This window comes from Parasteatoda tepidariorum, chromosome X1, assembly GCF_043381705.1.
Source record: "Parasteatoda tepidariorum isolate YZ-2023 chromosome X1, CAS_Ptep_4.0, whole genome shotgun sequence".
NCBI classification, from domain to species: Eukaryota; Metazoa; Arthropoda; class Arachnida; order Araneae; family Theridiidae; genus Parasteatoda; species Parasteatoda tepidariorum.
Window position 1 is genome coordinate 40,543,929 of NC_092214.1, and position 18,724 is coordinate 40,562,652.

Here is an 18,724-nt window from a genome sequence, read left to right on the forward strand (position 1 = left end):
NATATATATATAAACACAGAAGACCTATGGAAAACTCTTCAAACTTGCGGGAATCGCATTTTAAGTTCAGTTGATTTAAGTGGAAACGAAATGCCTCAAACGCAGGTCTTATCAAGGCAAAGGGTGGGGCTCCTCGATGTTCTTCCAATAACTTCCTCAATATTTCTGAATAGATTAAGTATGTAATTTTGCTTCCTTACATTAACAATGTTCTTTATTTTGAAAACGAGACCAGTATAACTTAATTTTGGATTGATACGATGTCTTCTGAAATTCTTTGAAAAAACATAGGTTTGCTCAGACTTTCACAACTGTATTTACATAAATTGTTCCAATTTTTACTGTTTTCCCATTGAAAAATTTATCCCTATAACATTTAATTGCCATTTCAGTTATAAATTGAGAATTTTTTTTTTTTATATTTTGAGATTCAGTAATTCAAATAAGTCAGGAGAATATTGACATGCTTATGTAGAGAAAGTATGTTCCCGTGTCTGATTTAACTAAAAATGTCGTCTGCATAAATAAATTTATTTAAGAATCAATAAGATTGCGTGGGCACTTGCATTTTTTCAGTCCTGCAATGAAATTTAATATCACCACAAAGACATATTGAAAGACGTATTAACTTTTCCTGCATTCTAATTTTTCATAAACCTCCCTCCCTGTTGACCCTACGGGCGGAAAAATTATTTGATTATACAATATTTAATAATATTGATAATTATTTGATATTAATTATTTAATTTGAATTCTGAAATTTATTACTGTTTCGAATGCTAGGTCAATTCCCTAGAGAATAAAGCAAAAAAAGTTTTTTAAAAAAATTTTAAAAAGAAAACTTAAGAGTTTAAAAAAAAGTTTTTTGCATATTTCGACAACTTCCAATCCAATCCCCCTTCCCCCTCCTCAAAAATTGAACAAAAAAAACTTTTTAAGCTTTAAAGAAAAAACATGTTTCAGTAAGTACATACATTTTTAAAATGCATCCATGCATTATCTAAAACAGACATAATTAAAAAATTAAACATTTCAAAATTTTAAAAATCAAAATGAAAAAAAATCGAAATTTAACATTTCGAAGTTCGGTTTTCGAAAGTATTCGGTTACCTTAAAATAATTTAGAAATAAAAGTTTTGACGGTTTTAATATGACCGGTGCGTAGTATGATTCTTCCAATTTCAATATGTTTTATAAAAGAGTGAATTTCAAATTGAGACATTTTTGATGTCTGACAAAAGACAATTTTTTGTTTTGGAATTTAATATCATGTAAGCTTAGATGTTGGCGTTTTCCAAAAATACATACGATTAAGAGAGTTATTATAAATAATTTTATAAGGATTTGTATAACGCTTTATTTTACATAAAATTTTCAAATAGCATTGCTAGAAAACCGTCTGTCCGAAATGACAAAGTCAAATGTAGTAATTATATTTTACGTATTTCCAATAAGTAAAATAACTTTAAAATATTTTATCCATTTTAATAAATTGGTTAATAATAAATCTAGAAGATATGCTTCAATTTTTTAAATTTTTCTTTAATTTTATGGTTTATATTGTTTTGTGTTGTCCCAGAGAAATGTCCGGTCTGTCACCTCAGTAAATATTACTACCACTTTTTAGTATTGTTTTCATGATTCATAATGTGGTAATAATCATTTCGAAAAGCAATCTTAAGATGAAAGATTAATTTGAGGATTTTTTGATTTTTGCAAAAAAAAATTTTATGTTATGCTAGTATGTCAATGACATACTATTGAAGCTTTATTAGCTATTTGTACTTTACAAAGTAAGTCTGAACCACATTTGAGGCATGATAAAAGCCTAAAAAGTTTACACGTGTTTGTTAAAGAAAAATTAAATTTGCAAAACTGCCCGGTCTTACCTGTTAAAAGTATTAGACTTGACTTGATTATTAAACAATAATAAATCTAATAAATATTTTTAAGATGTCCCCGTGTATTATCAACTAAAAACTGAATGATGAATTATAGAACAGTGTATTTTCAGCAAAGTTGAAAAATCTGACATTGTATAACAATGCCTAAAATCTATTAATTCTAAATTTATTAATCATTTCACATAATGCTCAAGTATTGTGTAGTCTGCCAAATGACAATCCAGCAAAAGAAAAAATATGAATTTAATACGTATGATTTATTAGCATATTAAATGAAAATGATATCTTGGTGCAACAAATTCATATTTTATTTTAATTCCTTTTCGAAGAAAGGCGTAGAATTTCAGTAGTAATCACTGAGTTAATAACAACAGAGATGGAGATCAAAACATGCAAAAAAAAGAAAGAAAAAAAGCAGTAAAATCGAAAACTCTCCTGTTTCTACTATCACGTCCCCCCCCCCCCCCCCNCCCCCCCCCCCCGCTCGTCAAAGTGATGCATGTTAGTGACCTCAAACTATCTTTTTCCTTCTTCGCATATTTTCCATTTAATTCCATGAAATCATTTTTCAATTTAAATTTTTCCCATTCGAATTTTTAACAAATATACGTTATAATTTTTTTTTTTTTTAGGTTGAGTGGGATAATTTTACCAGGTAAAAATTAAAAAAGTATATTTAATTAAAAAAAATTTTTCAATTTGAATTTCCATTTTAGCTTTTCGATTTAATGGTTTTTTTTAATCTGAATTTAATAAGTTTTAAATTATTTTACTTTCCGGTTTCGTTTAATAATTAATATTGGGAAAATTAAAACAAATAAATAAATGGAAAAGAATTAGAAACAACGCTTTTTTGATTTCAACTTCCATTATTCGCATTTAAACATTACACGTGTTTAATTCATTTAATTTAATTTTCAATTTTTTAGCAAATGTATGTCATTTTAATTTTAGAATTGCTGAGGTAAGCAATCGAAATAGTCTGAAAAAAACCTGCACAAGCAGCTTCGACGTTTAAAGAGTGATAGTGAGCAAAGGCGTATTTCAGAATGTAGTTTAAATAAGGATACGGTATTATTATTATTGCTCCGCTTAATTTAGTTGATCGAAAACTATTAGCCGGGCAATTGTTTCCCCCCCCCCCAGCAGTTATGTACTCTACTTCAGCGGTTCCCTGATGGCGTTCCGCGGAACCCTGGAAACTCCATAGATGGGTCCCAGAAGAGTTTAAATCAGCATAGTTTGTCTATAGAGAGAACTCCCCAGCCATGAAATCTAAGGCCGTCTGCTGCCATGGAAACAAGAAATAGTGCATTTCAAAGAGGGGAGCGAATTAAGGGGAGACGCTTATAAGAGTTATTTTTCCTAAAACCATTCCAGGTGTGCGAATTTAATTTTTCGGCATGCAACTTATTATTTTAAGAGTTTTAATTATTAAACGACTATTGAAAAAATTTCATTCTTCACATTAAATATTATGAAAATAATTGGTAGTCTTTCTTGGTCAATATGTTCACTAATAAATTTTATTTATATAGGGTTCCCCCAAATCATAGGGTTCCGTTCAATCATTTAGGGTTCCGTAGTCGTAAAAAATTGGGAACAGCTGCTCTATCGTCAATTGACTAGCAATACGCCTCACATTGTTTAAATTTTTGCTGTTATTTATTTAATTTGGATTTATCACAAATTGTAAAGTCTACCTATAAATTGTTTCAACCGATAGCATTGATTCAAATTGCACAGATTTCTTTCCAATTTTGTATTTTGTCATGTAAAATTACTTTTCTTTAAAATGAAGCTTGCTTACTTACTCTTAAATGAAACTTGCTCACCATACTATTAAAATTTTTCGCCTACATCAAAATAATTTAATAAAAGATAATAAATTATTCTAAAAAACTAATTTTTATTCATTTATCTTAGGATCAATGAATTTCAAAATTGTGTGCAAAATTTTTTGATTCGCTTCAAACATTTTCGAGCTATAAACGTAATTCAGTAAATTTTGCGAGAGAATGAATGCTCGATGCAAACATATTGTGCAATAAATAAATTTAAACATAGCCTATAATAAATTTACGTATTTCTTGTAGGGATGTTTTTGTAACTAAGAAAGATAAAAAAAAAAAAAGTAGATTAATTAAAACTAATAATAAAATTTGTAAAATTCCATAAATTCACCTATGTTTTGAAACGTTATATTAAAATACACTAAGAGAAAACCTTTCTTAAAAATAATAAGGATATTTTTCCATTCGCAATAATTAGCCTATCGCATAGTTAATCAAATAATGCACTGATATTGCATAAACTAAAATAAATATTTCAAACATAATTACTTTAAACTTGAAAGTAAAACTATAGGGCCCAATGTTATAATAGGGGGAAAATTTACAATTCCAAAATTTATAACTTTCCTTATCACTGTAATAATTATTTTTTTCTAATTAGAGCCAACTGTCATGCAAAGAACAATAACAATTTTGCTTCCCACATGGACTGTAGGTTTTGTAGACTTAAGTCTTAACTTTCTATTAAACGTCAATAACTAGATTTCTAAAGTAATTACAAAACTTTTAACGAAAACACCGTTCCTTAAGTTAAATATTTGTTCCTTACTTGAAGTTTTATAAATCTAAATTTTCGTTAACATGAAGAAAATTTTGTAGCATGAGCATCAAGTCTTTTAAGTCTATTTTCAATTAAAAAAATTCTTTCAGAACTTAAATTTAGATAATTCAAAAGTGGTTCTCATCAAACAATACGGGGGGAAAAAGTAATCAACTACTGTGTGAAGCGAGTTTATCTAAATTCCACTCGATTTTATGCTGTCATGACAACACTTTCAAAAAATGTAGTAGGAGCATAATTAGTTGATTAGTCATATTTTCGTCCATTTATTTTTTAAACAGAAAATATTCTGAAGATAAGAGTGCAAATGTATTCTCCTTTCTTAGATCAGTTGCAATAGTTCGAATGATTAGTCATTCTTCCTTACTACCCTGGGAGGCGATTTTCCAATCCAGCGGCCTCTAAGGACCCGCTCTCCTGTTCAGCATATTCTTAAATAAATAAAAACTAGATTCTTGACTTTTTTTTTTTTAGTTTTGGTTACAAATTTTAAATTTTGCATTATAATTGGAACCAACTACAGCCAAGAGGAAAATCCTTAAAAAAAAAAGAAAAAGCTAGTTCGTAAAGGCGACTGGATTGTAAATTAGCATCCGGGAAGTACCGAATAGAAAGTCTGGATATTTATTCCAACCCATTTGTTTTGAATATGAACAGACATGGGATTCAGCGGGGTGTGCTGCAATTCTTAAATAGCAAGTAATTTTAAAAACTGCAGTAAAAAAAATATTGGATCTTAGAATGTATTAAAAAAATATTATCTTTTCCTCTTTTAATAAATATTTCTTCCCTAAATCATCCAGTAAATAATCATCATGCATCAATGTTTCTTGTATGATTTTAAATCAATCACCGGATGGGAAAGACACATGAGTTTTAGATATTCAAATATTGTTTTAAGTAACCCTTCATTATTTATATGCAATAGTAATAACATTCTAACACGTGTTTAACTTTGTTGGAGGTTTGCGGTCTAGTTTCATAGTTGTTGGTAAATCTTGTGATCAGATTTCCTGAATAAATGCATAGATTTAGAATCAAGAGTTAAAGCTTAATAACTAACTTTGCAATAACTTTGTTCATGCTTTAACAATCTGGGGGGAGGGAGCTCTTAAAACTCTCAATGTCCGTTGTAAGTCTAACTTAAGGAGGTAGTGAAATTTGGAAACTAAAAGAAAATGTAACACCTTTTGAAAATTAAAAAAAATAATTGAAAAATCACATTGATGATTGAGAAAAAAAAGCTTGAAAAAATCGAGCTTTCCGCGAAACGTATACTTTAAAACGTTAACTACCGCGTGTGTTTGCAACGAATTCTCCACTCTGCGAAACGTCAGCTGCTGGCTTATTTCATTTTGATTTCGAATATAAAAGGGACAAAATAGGAAGGGGAAAAAGTGTGACAAATTATTCACACCAAATGGTTTCTTTTTGACACGGCAATTACAAAAGGAATCCAATACCAAATACTGGAACTGCATTAATTTATGGGGCGCCTACACAATTGTGTTTATCCCCAGTAGAAAAATTTTTGTACCTGATAAGATTAGATTTCTTAAGGTGGAAATAATTTACATGACGCATTTGAAAAATTCTAAAAAACATGGGAGAATTTGGAGAAAGTTCTAAAAGATGATTAAAAAAAAGGGGAGGGGGGAATACCAAATAGTATTGGAAATATTGCAGAGAATTTCAGTTACAAACACTTTTCAGTACTGTTTTAAAATTGCGATAAAGAAAACTGTAAAAATTTGAAGATTTAGAGAATTGATGTAAGCAAAATTATTAGGCCACCTGAAAATAAAACCTAGCTTTCTGTTAAATGAAGTCAGCATGATATCACCGTTTGAAAAATTCATTTTTAAAAAAACTTTAGATGCGCAAGCAAACGAATTTCAAATTAAGTTGCGTAGAATCAGTAAGTGAAAAAGAGTCTTGCTCAGTTAAAAGTGCTTGATTATTAACAGAGAATTTTAAATGTTGTATAATTTATTTCAACTGTTAATAAATTCCTTGGTAATATTTTGAAAAAGGTATTTCCACTGACAATGAACATATTAGTTACCCTCATCTTTTGCAGTATGTTTTACGATTCTTAAAATCATAATCTACAAATCGCAAAACTTGCATTGCATACGATCAGCATTTTCACTAGAATAACTTATATTTTAATATTTTCAAATTTCAACTCGGAACCAATAAGTTTTAGAAATGGATAATAGCTCATCCACATTAAGCCCAAAAATTTGGTGAAAGCTGAAAGCAATTTTTAAAATGGAAAAAAAATTTTAGAGACATTATTATCATAAATTTTGTGACGAGCATAATTTTTTAAAAATAATTTATGCAATAATACAAATAATTTTTTCGCAAAGGACACAAATTTCTCCTAAACAACTTTATTGGTTAGCTCAAAATGATAAATTTTTACAAACTAAATGGCAAAAATTAAACATTATTACAAAGGCTCAGATTTAGATCCCCCCCCCCTACATTTTAGAACTCTTTTCGCTACTTTTTCGGGTTTTTGGAGACATTTTTTCCCCCGTTTTTTGGGGCAATTTTCTTTTGTTGAGATTTCTGGGTGTTAGAACTGTCTTAATATACCGCAGGGGTTTCCAACTGGCGGACCGCGAACTAAAATAAAATAGTTGTCATTTTTTGGGGAAAATTCTTTTTAAAAAATCTATATGGGTTCAAAGTACTTTTCTTTCGTTAAAAAAACTTAAATCTCTGTGTTTCTGTGAAATTTAACATACCAACGGTGCAAAAAAAAAAAAAAATTATTTCTCATGTTTTGTATCCAAGAAAATATTTATTAAAATACAAAAATAATCGTGTATGTTGCTCTTTTTTTATTTTTTTTTTTGTATATTGTGAATATAATTTAGCATGTGTGTATCAGAAATTTTCTCAAATTCTCCGATTTAACTTTTCGAAACGAATCATTTTGGACGAAATTATATAAAATTTTAGTAAAGTTGCGGCCCGCCATTTGATTTGTGTTTTTAATTGCGGCCCCCGGCCTCCTGTAAGTTGGAAACCCCTAATATACAGTAATATAAAAAATATGCACTTGAGAGATTGCAAATTAATATTGGTAATATAATAATTTATAAATCTAATTTTTAATTTTAAACTTTTAACAAGACTAATTTAGCCCTTTCAAGGCCTTTTTTACCTTTTCCAATAAAAAGGCAAATTACAACTTTAAAAGATCAAATAAGGTAAAAATAACATTCTGCCAAAATAACAAATTAGCTATTTGGGGGAGGGGCTGGAACTTATGTGCCCAACCTGGAATTTTAGACGGAACACATATGTCCCAGTGGGAGCAAAAGGGTTAAACGTTAATCGGCATAAATTTTTACGATATAAAATAAATTGTAAATGCAATCCAAAGAAAACAACGTTTTTATCATTTAAAAATTAACAGAAATTGGAGAAAATTAATGTATGTAAAAAAGGAACTATATAAAAAATTTATCTGTTGATATTAAATTTTATTTGAACCAAAATGGGAGATATCACATCCATTATTATCGCATAACCACTTCTTGTTGTGAATGGGGACAGACTCCCTTTTGTGAGGGAAGAGGGAAGGAAAGATGTTTGTGAAATTGTGATAATTTGTGCCCCTAAGGGATAACAATTGTGAAATCCCAGATTGTGGTAAAAAGAAAAATATTCAAAATCAACAGATTAAATATTTTTATATTATTGTTTTATATATTTTCATCCAAAATCAGTACACATCTAATCATTACTAGTATTATACCTACAAATGTTATTAAAAAAAATAAAAACTCAAAATATTGTTTACTTTGTTTCTTAACTGCTTTTAAATATTTATATAATATAGTATGACATGGGACAAAGAGGATAGGGGTATGGTGAAATGTGACAAAGGGGAGAAGGTCAAAAATAATGAATAACAGATGTAATTTATGGGTGATCACTTGGTCTTAGCATTTAATAATTAAATAATTTTGCTTCTGTGAGAACTATATTAAACAAATTAGGCATGTTTTGGTTTCAAAGGAAATTAGGGAATTAGTAGAAAAATTATTAAAATATGTTCTTAATAAAATATGCTATAGAACATTGCGACATAAAAACAGTCTGCACCAACATGTAATTTTTACATATATTTTTATTTATTTCGTCATCTTTCTAGTTGCGTAAAATAAGCTGGTGTAATCAGTTATTTATTGATCTTTCTTTAAAAAAAATTCTTTTGTAAAAATGGAGTTTCATAAATCTAGACTCTTGAATAGATTAGATTAAAACCAGCATTTGTAGTCTTAGAAAATGGGATGTTTTGAACACACAAAAAGCAGGAATATTTGAACAAAACGCTAATAATCAGGGCAACTGACAAATCAAAATCTAATACCAGATGATATTTGTGAAATTATTTTAAGGTAATCAAATTGTCTTCTTTCTTTCATTAGACTAAGACATCACGGAATTATTTAAACCCTGATTCACTCTTAGCTGGTAAATCCAAATTTGAAGCTAAAAATAAAACATTTTCTTTTAACTGGGCTTCTAAGTAAAATACGTCGTAGCGGTATTTTTTTTTCTCTGCAACTCTCAACCGTCAAGTCAGCCATTAACTTCCGGAAGTGACGTCCAAACGATTCTCCGTCTTTCCTTATCATTGTTTATTCATTTTTTTTTTTTTTTTTTAATCTTTTGACGTTATAAGATAATTGTACTTCGCTTACCAGCTGAAATAATTGCTCGATAAACAATTTTTGTATCTATGTAGTGCAATTTATAATATCAAAATACAAATTTAGAAATATATCCAAATTGAATGTCAGACAGAAAATAAAATTATGCATAATTTGCGAATCGAATTACCTTGACAATCAGTTATTTTAAAATGTAATGGTAGTAAGAATAATCACTCAATTTGTGTAATACTTTATAAAGAAAGGAAGTATACGAACTGACGAGATCAACTTAAAATACATCTTATTACATAACAGAAACGCCTATTATAATTCGTGTTGGTAAAAAAATATTTTTATAACAACTAAATACAAATTTCTCTCTGAAAAATAAATTCAGTAAATTTAATTCGATGCAATTGACTGGAAATTATTGAATTTCTTAAATGTTGAAATATATGACATAGAAGATAAGAACAATAAACAAAATTGTTTTATTTTACAACCATTATTCTATTTAAATTACAAATCACTTGAGCCGAAATGCATTTTAATTCAATAACTTCTATAATTTGTTTAGGTTCTTGTACTGTGTATATGTATGTAAAAATTTTTCATCAAATAAAGCATTTTAAAAACTAGGTTACAAAATGTTTTATAATAAAAATTTTCAGAACACTTTCTTTTTTTTATTATTTTTTAACTTGAAAAAGAAATTATAAATATGTATAAAAAGATTAGTAAACTTAAAAAAATTCAAAATCTAATCTATACATGGTACTGCAGATACATAAGGAACATCATTTTTTTTTTTTCATTTAGAAAGTACAGTAGTACTAAGATATAAATATACGAAAGAAGATGAGTATTAAGCATAACATTTAAAATTTAATCGTCAGATATTAATACAATTTTAAAAACATTTAAAATTTGATCGTCAGACATTAATACAATTTTAAATACTTTTAAAATTTTATCATCAGATATTTATACAATTTAAAAAATGAAAAACATTATTTTTTTTTCAATTATTAGAGGGAAAAAATGCAGAAAAAAGCACAGATCAAAATAAATGTCGTTTACGTGTCATGTTCTCTTTCACACATATGTTTTTGTGTCAGTGCAGACAGCGTTAGAGAATACAATTATTATAAGTTATTTATTTACTTACTGATTCATCATCTGTAGTTCGTTCCAATTTCTTTTTCAAATAAACAAGAGTGTCTTTAAGAGTCGGCGAAGTCGTCGCCATAATTAATATTTTCAGAAAATGAAACACAAATATCTCGCAATCACAAAAATAGCACTTTTGTTACTAGACTAAATTGTTATCGAACCATTCCAGCAGTTCCGCTAGACGGAATCGAGAATGCAGGCACAGCGATAGTGGCGCCGCCTGCTTCAAGGTAAAATTTTGGCAACGATAAATAAAATTAAAAAGGAAACCAGGTAAGAATCCAGGTGAAATAAGAAAGCTTAGAAGAAGTAACGCCTTTATTTTATATTCGCGAGAATAAGTGCTATTTTTCTACCCCAATCGTAAGAACGGGTTTTTGGCAACCCTAAAACTCTTCCAGTCTATCGTTTGAGGGGCCTCGTAGGGGTGACTTACCTTGTTTTTTTCTTGTTGGTTCAATAGCTAAAAAAAGTCAAAAATAAAATTTTACCATTCATCAAATTTGTTATTTTTTGTTTATACTCGGTATATAATTCCATTTTTGATTTTTTTCTCCGTATTCACATCTTCTCTTTTTAAATTATAGATTTCGCGTTTTTATTTCTATTCGTCGTGTTGTAAATAATACTGTTGAATTAGACAATTATTTAACATTTATATTTATATACATATACATATATATATATGCATATATATATACATATAAATATATATATAGCACAAAAAATACAAAAAGAAAAAACGAAGAAAAACACACACACATATATATCTATATACTAAGCTCTAAAACCTCTATGTACAAAGTGCAAAAGGAAAAAAAAAAGTCTTTACTATTCAAATGTAGTAAATTCGCCAAACATTTTCCCCCTTGTAATCCTAATTTAGCTGATATTAGACTTGTTTTATGTTTTCTGAAAATTTTAGTTGAACGAAAATTGCATTTAAGAATTTTTAAGTTAAATGCTGTCGTATAATTAATGTTAAAATACAAATTTATATATATAATCAGAGAAAGTTTCTTCATAAAATTTTTGATATGCGAGTCTGTCTTAAAGACTATCTTAGGTATAAATATATATTTTTTGTAACTAAAAATACGCGATGATTCATTCGTATTAGGTTAGTTTTATTAACATAACTTAGAAATCCACTGTGCAGAAAAAGTTTCACTTAAACTATAAATACTTCGATTTCTCGATATAAAAAGAACATCTACTGAAACACGTGCCTTAATTGGAAGTTTAGTTTCTAATTTCATACACTTTAAACGCGGCTAAAAATAATTAATTCAAAACTCTTATTATTGAGTTTATTCTTTCAGCGATGCGAAATAAAATAGCTCCATAAGGTTTTTATTTTAGTTCTATATTTCTAATATGCTAATATATTCCTGTTGTCAAGACTTTAGAAAATTACCATCTACAACATACTATCTGTGTTTAAATTCTCAAAATTGTTTATACTTTAATGAAATTTTATTTATTATTTATTGCGTATAGAAACTGCAAAGAATAAAACCATTTAAAGAAATTTGATATCAAGTCGGCAGCTGTGAAAAGTTATTTGAATTAATTTAAAAACTTAACTGAAATGTGATCTTTTTTTCTTGCAGAGGAACGCAATTATACAATATCTAATGTTTTGTGAATGTAATTGTGCGAATTTTTCACTAAAGAAAAATCAGAATTGAAGGCTTCAGTTTGTTCAGTCACGTAATTTTTGATGCTTAGTATTGTAAAGCATGCCCTGTTGCAGCTAAAAAAAAAATGACTATATAAATATTGTTAATGTGGAAGCACTTATTTTTTTCAAAGTAGCTGTTGTCTTAACGCTTTGTACCCACAAAGAATTTTTCGTAGGATTATGAATTCATGATACTAATTGCAGACTTCTTTTTCTTTTTTTTTTTGAATTGACACTTTTATCCAAATGCCTTCAAGATGTTATGCCATGCACCTTTAGATGAAAGACTAGTTACTAATTTTATACTGAAAGAAAAATTCGAAGATTTTATGTAATTAATTTTTTGCTCCTTCAACTTTTAGAAGTCTTGAAACTTTCCTCGATGTAAAGTTTGTGCTGGAAATCAGAATTTAAAAAAATCATACCAAACAAAATTTATTATACTTACTAAGTTTAAACAATGCTTATATAGAATGAAAATAAATATTACTTCAACATTAATTTTTATACTTTATCAGTGCAAACTTAGCATTGTATATAAAAGCTTAGATTGCGACATTTTAAAATCTCAAATTTTTTAACAAAAAAAAACAGAACTTTGCAATGACAAACTCTTAGAGCTTACGCATGGTAAAAGCTCTTATCAAAGTTAATCACTTTAATTTACGCAACTTTTCAATAAGAAGCTCTCAATTATACACATTACGTGATCAGGTTTCTTAAATTTTGAAAACTTCAGTCATTCTTAATAGTACTTTTCAGACATAATGATTCTACAAATCTGATAAAAAAAAAAAAAAAAAATTAGTGTAATAGGTTTTTTCTATTAACACAAACTTTAAACTTGTTGATAAATGTTACCTTTAAGGCATATGATAAACACTCATTACCCTAATAAAACCACGTACACAAATACTTCAAATCTTTAATTTTTTTTTCTCATTAAAATTGAATTAGATTTTAAACAATTTTAAAGAACAACAATTTCTGCCAGAACAATTATACAAGCAGTCGCTTTGAAACTAAACCGTGGTGACTCAAAAAAGCAAGTTTTTCAGGAGAGCGATTTCTAACATTCCATGCTAATGCGAATCGCGCCAATGCGATAACAATTTATCTGCTCTTTAAATTAATTTTATGGAACTATGAAGATAACAGGTTGTTTCTCTAAAAGGGTGAATTTCGTTTAAAAACAAAATGACCTAAATATCTCATTTTTCGAGTTACTACGGTTTAGTTTCAAAGCAACGAAGTGTCTATTATATTTACATTTAAGACAGACATGCGATTTCAAAATTCTTAATGAATAATATTTTTGTATATACTAGTCTTCAAAATTATTTTCTAATTTCTGAATCATGTATAAAGCTTAACAACGTGAAAAGAACACAATGTCAAAAACAGATATACTATAATATCGATATAATAATGAACCTTTCAAAAGTAACACAAATACAGAATGTAACACAAATTATGCGTATTGAGTTATATATAAATAGCGATAAGTAATCCTTTCTTTAAATGTATGAATTATCTTTTCGTAATTGACACTCCTCTCCAACGACTTACAATGTTTATCTTCATAGGCTTTTCTCGGAGGAGGGGGGGGGGGAGAGTCTTATCCGTTCAACAATCATTCCGATCCAAGCTGTATCCTAACGATTTTCCTAGCTCTCAATATTTTAAGTCCATTGCTCTAAAAATTAGTAGCAATTGGTTTCTTGATATTGCAGTTTCCTTGAGTTCCTAAATTTTGTTTCCTTTAAATTGAATCTTTACCTGTAAATAAAAAGAAATACTGGTTTATTAAATTAGTAAATCTAATAAGTAGAAATGTTTGGCTTCTAAGCCACCAATTTCAGAAATCTTTCAAGAGGAAAAAAATTTAGTGTTTCAAATTTCTGGCTATTTTTCGTGTTATTCCTACCGCTATTTTGTCCCGCAGTGGACTGATCGTTAAGACACGGTTCTCAGCAGATCACCGAAATCAAGCATCACTGGCTGTGGTCAGTGAGCGGGTGGGTGACCACTTGGATCAGTCTGCGTACGGACCGAGGGTGTGCGGTATTGGTCCTCGCTAAACTGTTCTACCGTAAAGTACTACCGTAAAGGTCGTCGGGCTACCGAATCGGGGGTGCCATTCCCTCTGCGGAGGATCAAAATTGTGATGGCATGTCTTCGGATCACCGTCGCCAATAGCCCATTGTGCAATTCTAGTGCGACGTAAATGAACAAATCAAACCTACCGCTATTTTACCACTATGTCCTAGTGGTGCCATGAGAAGACTCGTACTATGTTTAAGAAGTCAACGGTAAAAAAAAAAAAAAAACTGATGGTAAGAATTTTGTAAGACTTTGCTCATTATTCTAATCTCAGAATTTTATTGGGTTTTCTAAATTTTTAAAGGTTTTTAAATTTACATAGACAAATTACATTTTCTTGATGAAGTAGGAAGAATGTGACGATCACCGCATTTTACATTTTTTATAGAGCATTTGACTCCCGGGGGTTGAGCAGTAGCGCTTCGCGCTGTCGTGTCACAGGTCCCTGGCTCGATCCTCGGCCCGGGCAAGGTTGACTCAGCCTTTCATCCCTTCAGTGAGTCGATAAATTAGTACCAAGCATGCTTGAGAACTAAACACTGGGGGTTCCGCGTTCGGTTGACCACCTGACAGGAACATCTGCTCCTGCACCCCTGAGCCCAAGAAAAACAAGATGGGTACAGTAGGCCTTGGCCCTCTACGGGCTGTCGTGCCACTGAGTTTAGTTTAGTAATATTTATCAGTTTGAAATAAGAATAAAATTTTCTGGATGATCCCAATTTATTAAAGATTACACCTGAGGTATACAAAGAATTAAGTTCTACCTGTTGCGATGCCAGGACACTATTTTTTCATACAGCTTAGAATTTTTTTTTTTTTTTTTTTTTNTTTTTTTTTTTTTTTTTTTTTTTTTTTTTTTTTTTTTTTTGGAGGGGTGAATATTAATCATTGATAGCTTCTACTAAAAATTGAAGAGTAGAGTTTAAAAATGTATTTATGAAGGAACTTTAATACCAGATCAAAGATTGTACTAATCTGTCAACGTTTTCTGAAGAGTAGTCGGAAGTTTGGTAATTTAACATACTTCACGTATTTCAACATCTCAAATAAATTCCTAATTATTTTTTTAAACATTTTTGAAGAATCGTTCTATTTATTTGGATTAGTAATATAAGATTTATACGCATTAAATTGGTAAAAAAATATTTGCATTACCGTGAAATTCACTAGTTTCGGTCATAAATTTTTAACACATGGAATTAACTTTGCATAAATTTTTTTGCGTCTAAAGATGTTTAGATGAGCTTCATTAATTGTGGAGATTAAAAATACGAAAAGAAATTAGCCTTACTGGACTGAAACTTTCAACTGCTCCTTTGCCTTAACTATAGTCTGACCATATTTTCTAGATTACTGCTACCTTTCATATTTAAGATTAAAGAATCCAAATCAGTCTAGAAGGATGAATATTTATTCAGAGAAAGTATGTTTTTGAGCAGATTTCGTAACTTAAAATAACGTCTGCTCTAACTAATTAACATATTTAATGTTCAGCCCTTGAATTATTAAAATTGAGTCTCTGTGGGGGGAAATCCAATCATTGGATGAGAAGTTATTCCATGCGATTTTGCACCTTGTTCATAATACATTGTAGCATGCTTAACCGAGATATCGTGTAAGATAATATAAATGAGGTTACTGTTAGCCATTTCAGTGCAAGCTCCTCTTACATTCGCTTCGTTATATAATTTACATTAAGTGACGATGCGTGGGCCGGGATAGTCTGGTTGGTGGGGTGCTGGACTCTCGTTCGTGTGAACGTGAGTTCGAATCTAACCGTCCGAAGACTTCTCGTGTAGTAAATGGTAACTAGTGCACGTTAAATCTGTCGGGTCACGAGGTTCTCCTTGTTCCCATAACAAATTATACCTCTTTGAGTACTGAATTGGAGATTGATCGTTCTCTGGTTAAGGTCAAAATTACGATCTGGATGAATGAAAGGATATATGAACGGGTCCTTCTATAAACTGGTGTGACGAATGGGTGTGGCAGAAGTCTAATTATGGGTCATGGAAAATAATCGCACTCCACCACTAGAAAACAATCGTACCCCAGTCCCTTAATGGCCTATGACAACTACAGTGAAGATGCATCTTTCATATTGTATTCCACACATTAAAACTTTAAACGAAATACTGTACAACCAGGCACATTCAGATAGAGCAAGTTTGAATATTATGACGAAACTCGTAAAATTTGAAGTTATGGGTTTTGATAAAGTTAAACTTCCTTACCTCAAAATAAACGAAAGTTAGTTTTCCTGGAATATTATGGGTGTACAGCAGACTTTTAGAAGATTTGTTTACCTTTCTGTACGACTATTTGAGTAGACAACTTTCGTGAGTTGTGTCTTTTTTCCCTGTTAAAAAAAAGAAGACTATTAAAAAATGACTTATTAAAAAAATGCTAGAATACTCATGACTATTTAAAATTTATCCATTACCTTCGGAAAAAGTCCAATGTGACGAGTGCTTGCGTCAATACGGATGTCAAATTTAGAGTTATCAAAGTTTTCCTATCCGTTTAATGTCCTAAGGAATATGCATTGAAATATAAATCCATAAAAAACTAAATGTTCAGTTAACAAGGAGTTTTAATAATCTTTAAGCAGACTTAATAAAGCTTTCACTTTTCATGCAATTTGCCCCCTCTGAACTACTTGTTCTAATAGTAATACAAAACACTAGAAAATTAATGCTATTTACCTCTAAACGATCATCGATTTAATCCTAAATTTCTATTCCTTAAACCCTGAGCAGCAATGCATATCTTTATTTAAAAATGTACTCCCTATATAGTCGTAGGTATTAATCGCTACCGAAAAATTTGCATCCTAAACCCCCCGTGCTGGAATTACTACACTGTAGTTTAAGTCTTTAGTTTTAAAATAGTTCAGATACGTTTAAACGAGAGAGACTTAAATCTGAAATTAAAATCTACTTTAAATTTCTAGTGCTGGAAAAGTTAATTTCGCTATATTAAAATTTTTTCGCTTTAAAAACATTTATATGGATGAATAAAATGCATATTAGGGTCTATATAGTTTTGATACGAGAAATAATGTTAAATATGCCTTAATATCGGTGTATTAAATATAATGGCGCTAGCCTCTTTTTTTTGCACAAGCTGTAAGTCTTTACATAACTATAAATCTAAAGCTTTATACAGGGTGGTCCCGAATTCATGGTACAAACTTTAATGGTAGGTACAGGACATTGTAACAATGATTTATTGTATAGGAATGTATAGTCGCAAGTGACGTGGTGAGGCGTAAACTGGAGAAATAACGGCCGAAAGGAAAAACAAAGATTTTATTGAAAGCGTTGTTGACAAGTGTCATGTTTACAGTAAGTGTTCAAAATTGCGTCCACCAGAAGCGATACATGCTTGACAGCGTCGGTGGAGCGATTGGCGTACACGTTCAAAGATGCCTGGTATTTCACGCACACCTGCAGCAGCTACAGATATGCGAGCGACGAGATCCTCATCTGAGTCAACTGGAGTCTCATAAACAAGATGCTTTAGATGTCCCCATAAAAAGTAATCGAGGCTCGATAAATCGGGAGATCGGGGTGGCCAAGGGATTGGTCCACCACGCCCAATCCATCGAGCACCAAACGTGGCATTCAGGTAATTCCGTACATCAATGCTGAAGTGTGCTGGCGCCCCATCGTGCTGAAACCACATGCGGTTACGAATGGCGATCGGAACATCATGCAGCAGTTGTGGTAACACTTCTTTCAGAAAAATAAGATAGCTTCCGCCACTGAGTCGCGTGGGTAGTAAGTATGGGCCAATCAAAAAGTCGTTCACAATACCAGCCCACACATTAATACAGAAACGTTGTTGAAACGCATGTGGACGCGTTGCATGTGGATTATCGGTTGCCCACACATGGGAATTGTGCGCATTAAAGACACCCTCGCGTGAAAATGTCGCTTCATCTGTAAATAGCACATCACCTACGAAATCCGGCTGCAACGCACATTGCTGCATCACCCACAGGCAGAAGTTCACGCGGAGAGGATAATCTGCCGGATTCAATGCTTGTACTTTCTGAAAATGGAAGGGGTGTAAGCGATTTTCGTTTAACTCTCTGCATACAGTCTGATGACTCACACCTACGTCACGCGCAACAGTTCTTGTGCTTGACTCGGGTCTATCAGCCACAATGTTCAAGATGCTTTCTTCCAGCCTTGGAGTGCGTACAGCTCTTAATCGACCAGCGTCATGTCTGTTGACGTCGAACGCACCTGTTTCACAAAGTTGACGATGTAACCGTTGAAAAATTCTATGATCCGGCATTCGTCGATCAGGATACTCCGCGCGATACATTCGTAACGCAGCTCTGCCGTTACCATTTGCACGGCCGTACATGTAATGCATGTCTGCTTTTTCTGCATACGTAAAGTCACCCATCGTCTACGGCAGCACAATTGTGAATGGCGCTTTTCCCTACTGCGATGCATCATTTTCAACGGCGGCTAGACATCTACTGCCCTCTACCGGCAATGATACCAACCGATCACTCCATTTCTCTTTCC

The 18,724-nt window shown here is 30.9% G+C and overlaps 1 protein-coding gene and 1 long non-coding RNA gene across 4 annotated transcripts in view; both read right to left on the minus strand.

Annotated features, from left to right (window-relative positions):
• LOC107439175 (transcription elongation factor B polypeptide 3) overlaps positions 1–10,749 on the minus strand; it is a 38,997-nt gene extending 28,248 nt beyond the window's left edge. For 2 of the 3 annotated variants that reach the window (XR_011638165.1, XM_016051663.3), the window contains exon 1: positions 10,389–10,749. Coding sequence is in view for 1 of the 3 variants with exons in the window: in XM_016051663.3 (XP_015907149.1) it covers positions 10,389–10,469 (81 nt within the window). In the remaining 2 variants the exon portion in view is untranslated. The remainder of the gene's footprint in view (positions 1–10,388) is intronic. The other variant, XM_071187360.1, reaches the window with a different exon arrangement.
• Positions 10,750–12,460: 1,711 nt separating this feature from the next.
• Positions 12,461–18,724, minus strand: part of LOC107439173 (uncharacterized) — an 8,318-nt gene continuing 2,054 nt past the window's right edge. Inside the window, exons 2-4 of the long non-coding RNA XR_001583491.3 lie at positions 16,624–16,711; positions 16,415–16,539; positions 12,461–13,856 (exon numbers count right to left, since the gene is read on the minus strand). This is a non-coding gene — a long non-coding RNA (uncharacterized lncRNA). The remainder of the gene's footprint in view (positions 13,857–16,414; positions 16,540–16,623; positions 16,712–18,724) is intronic.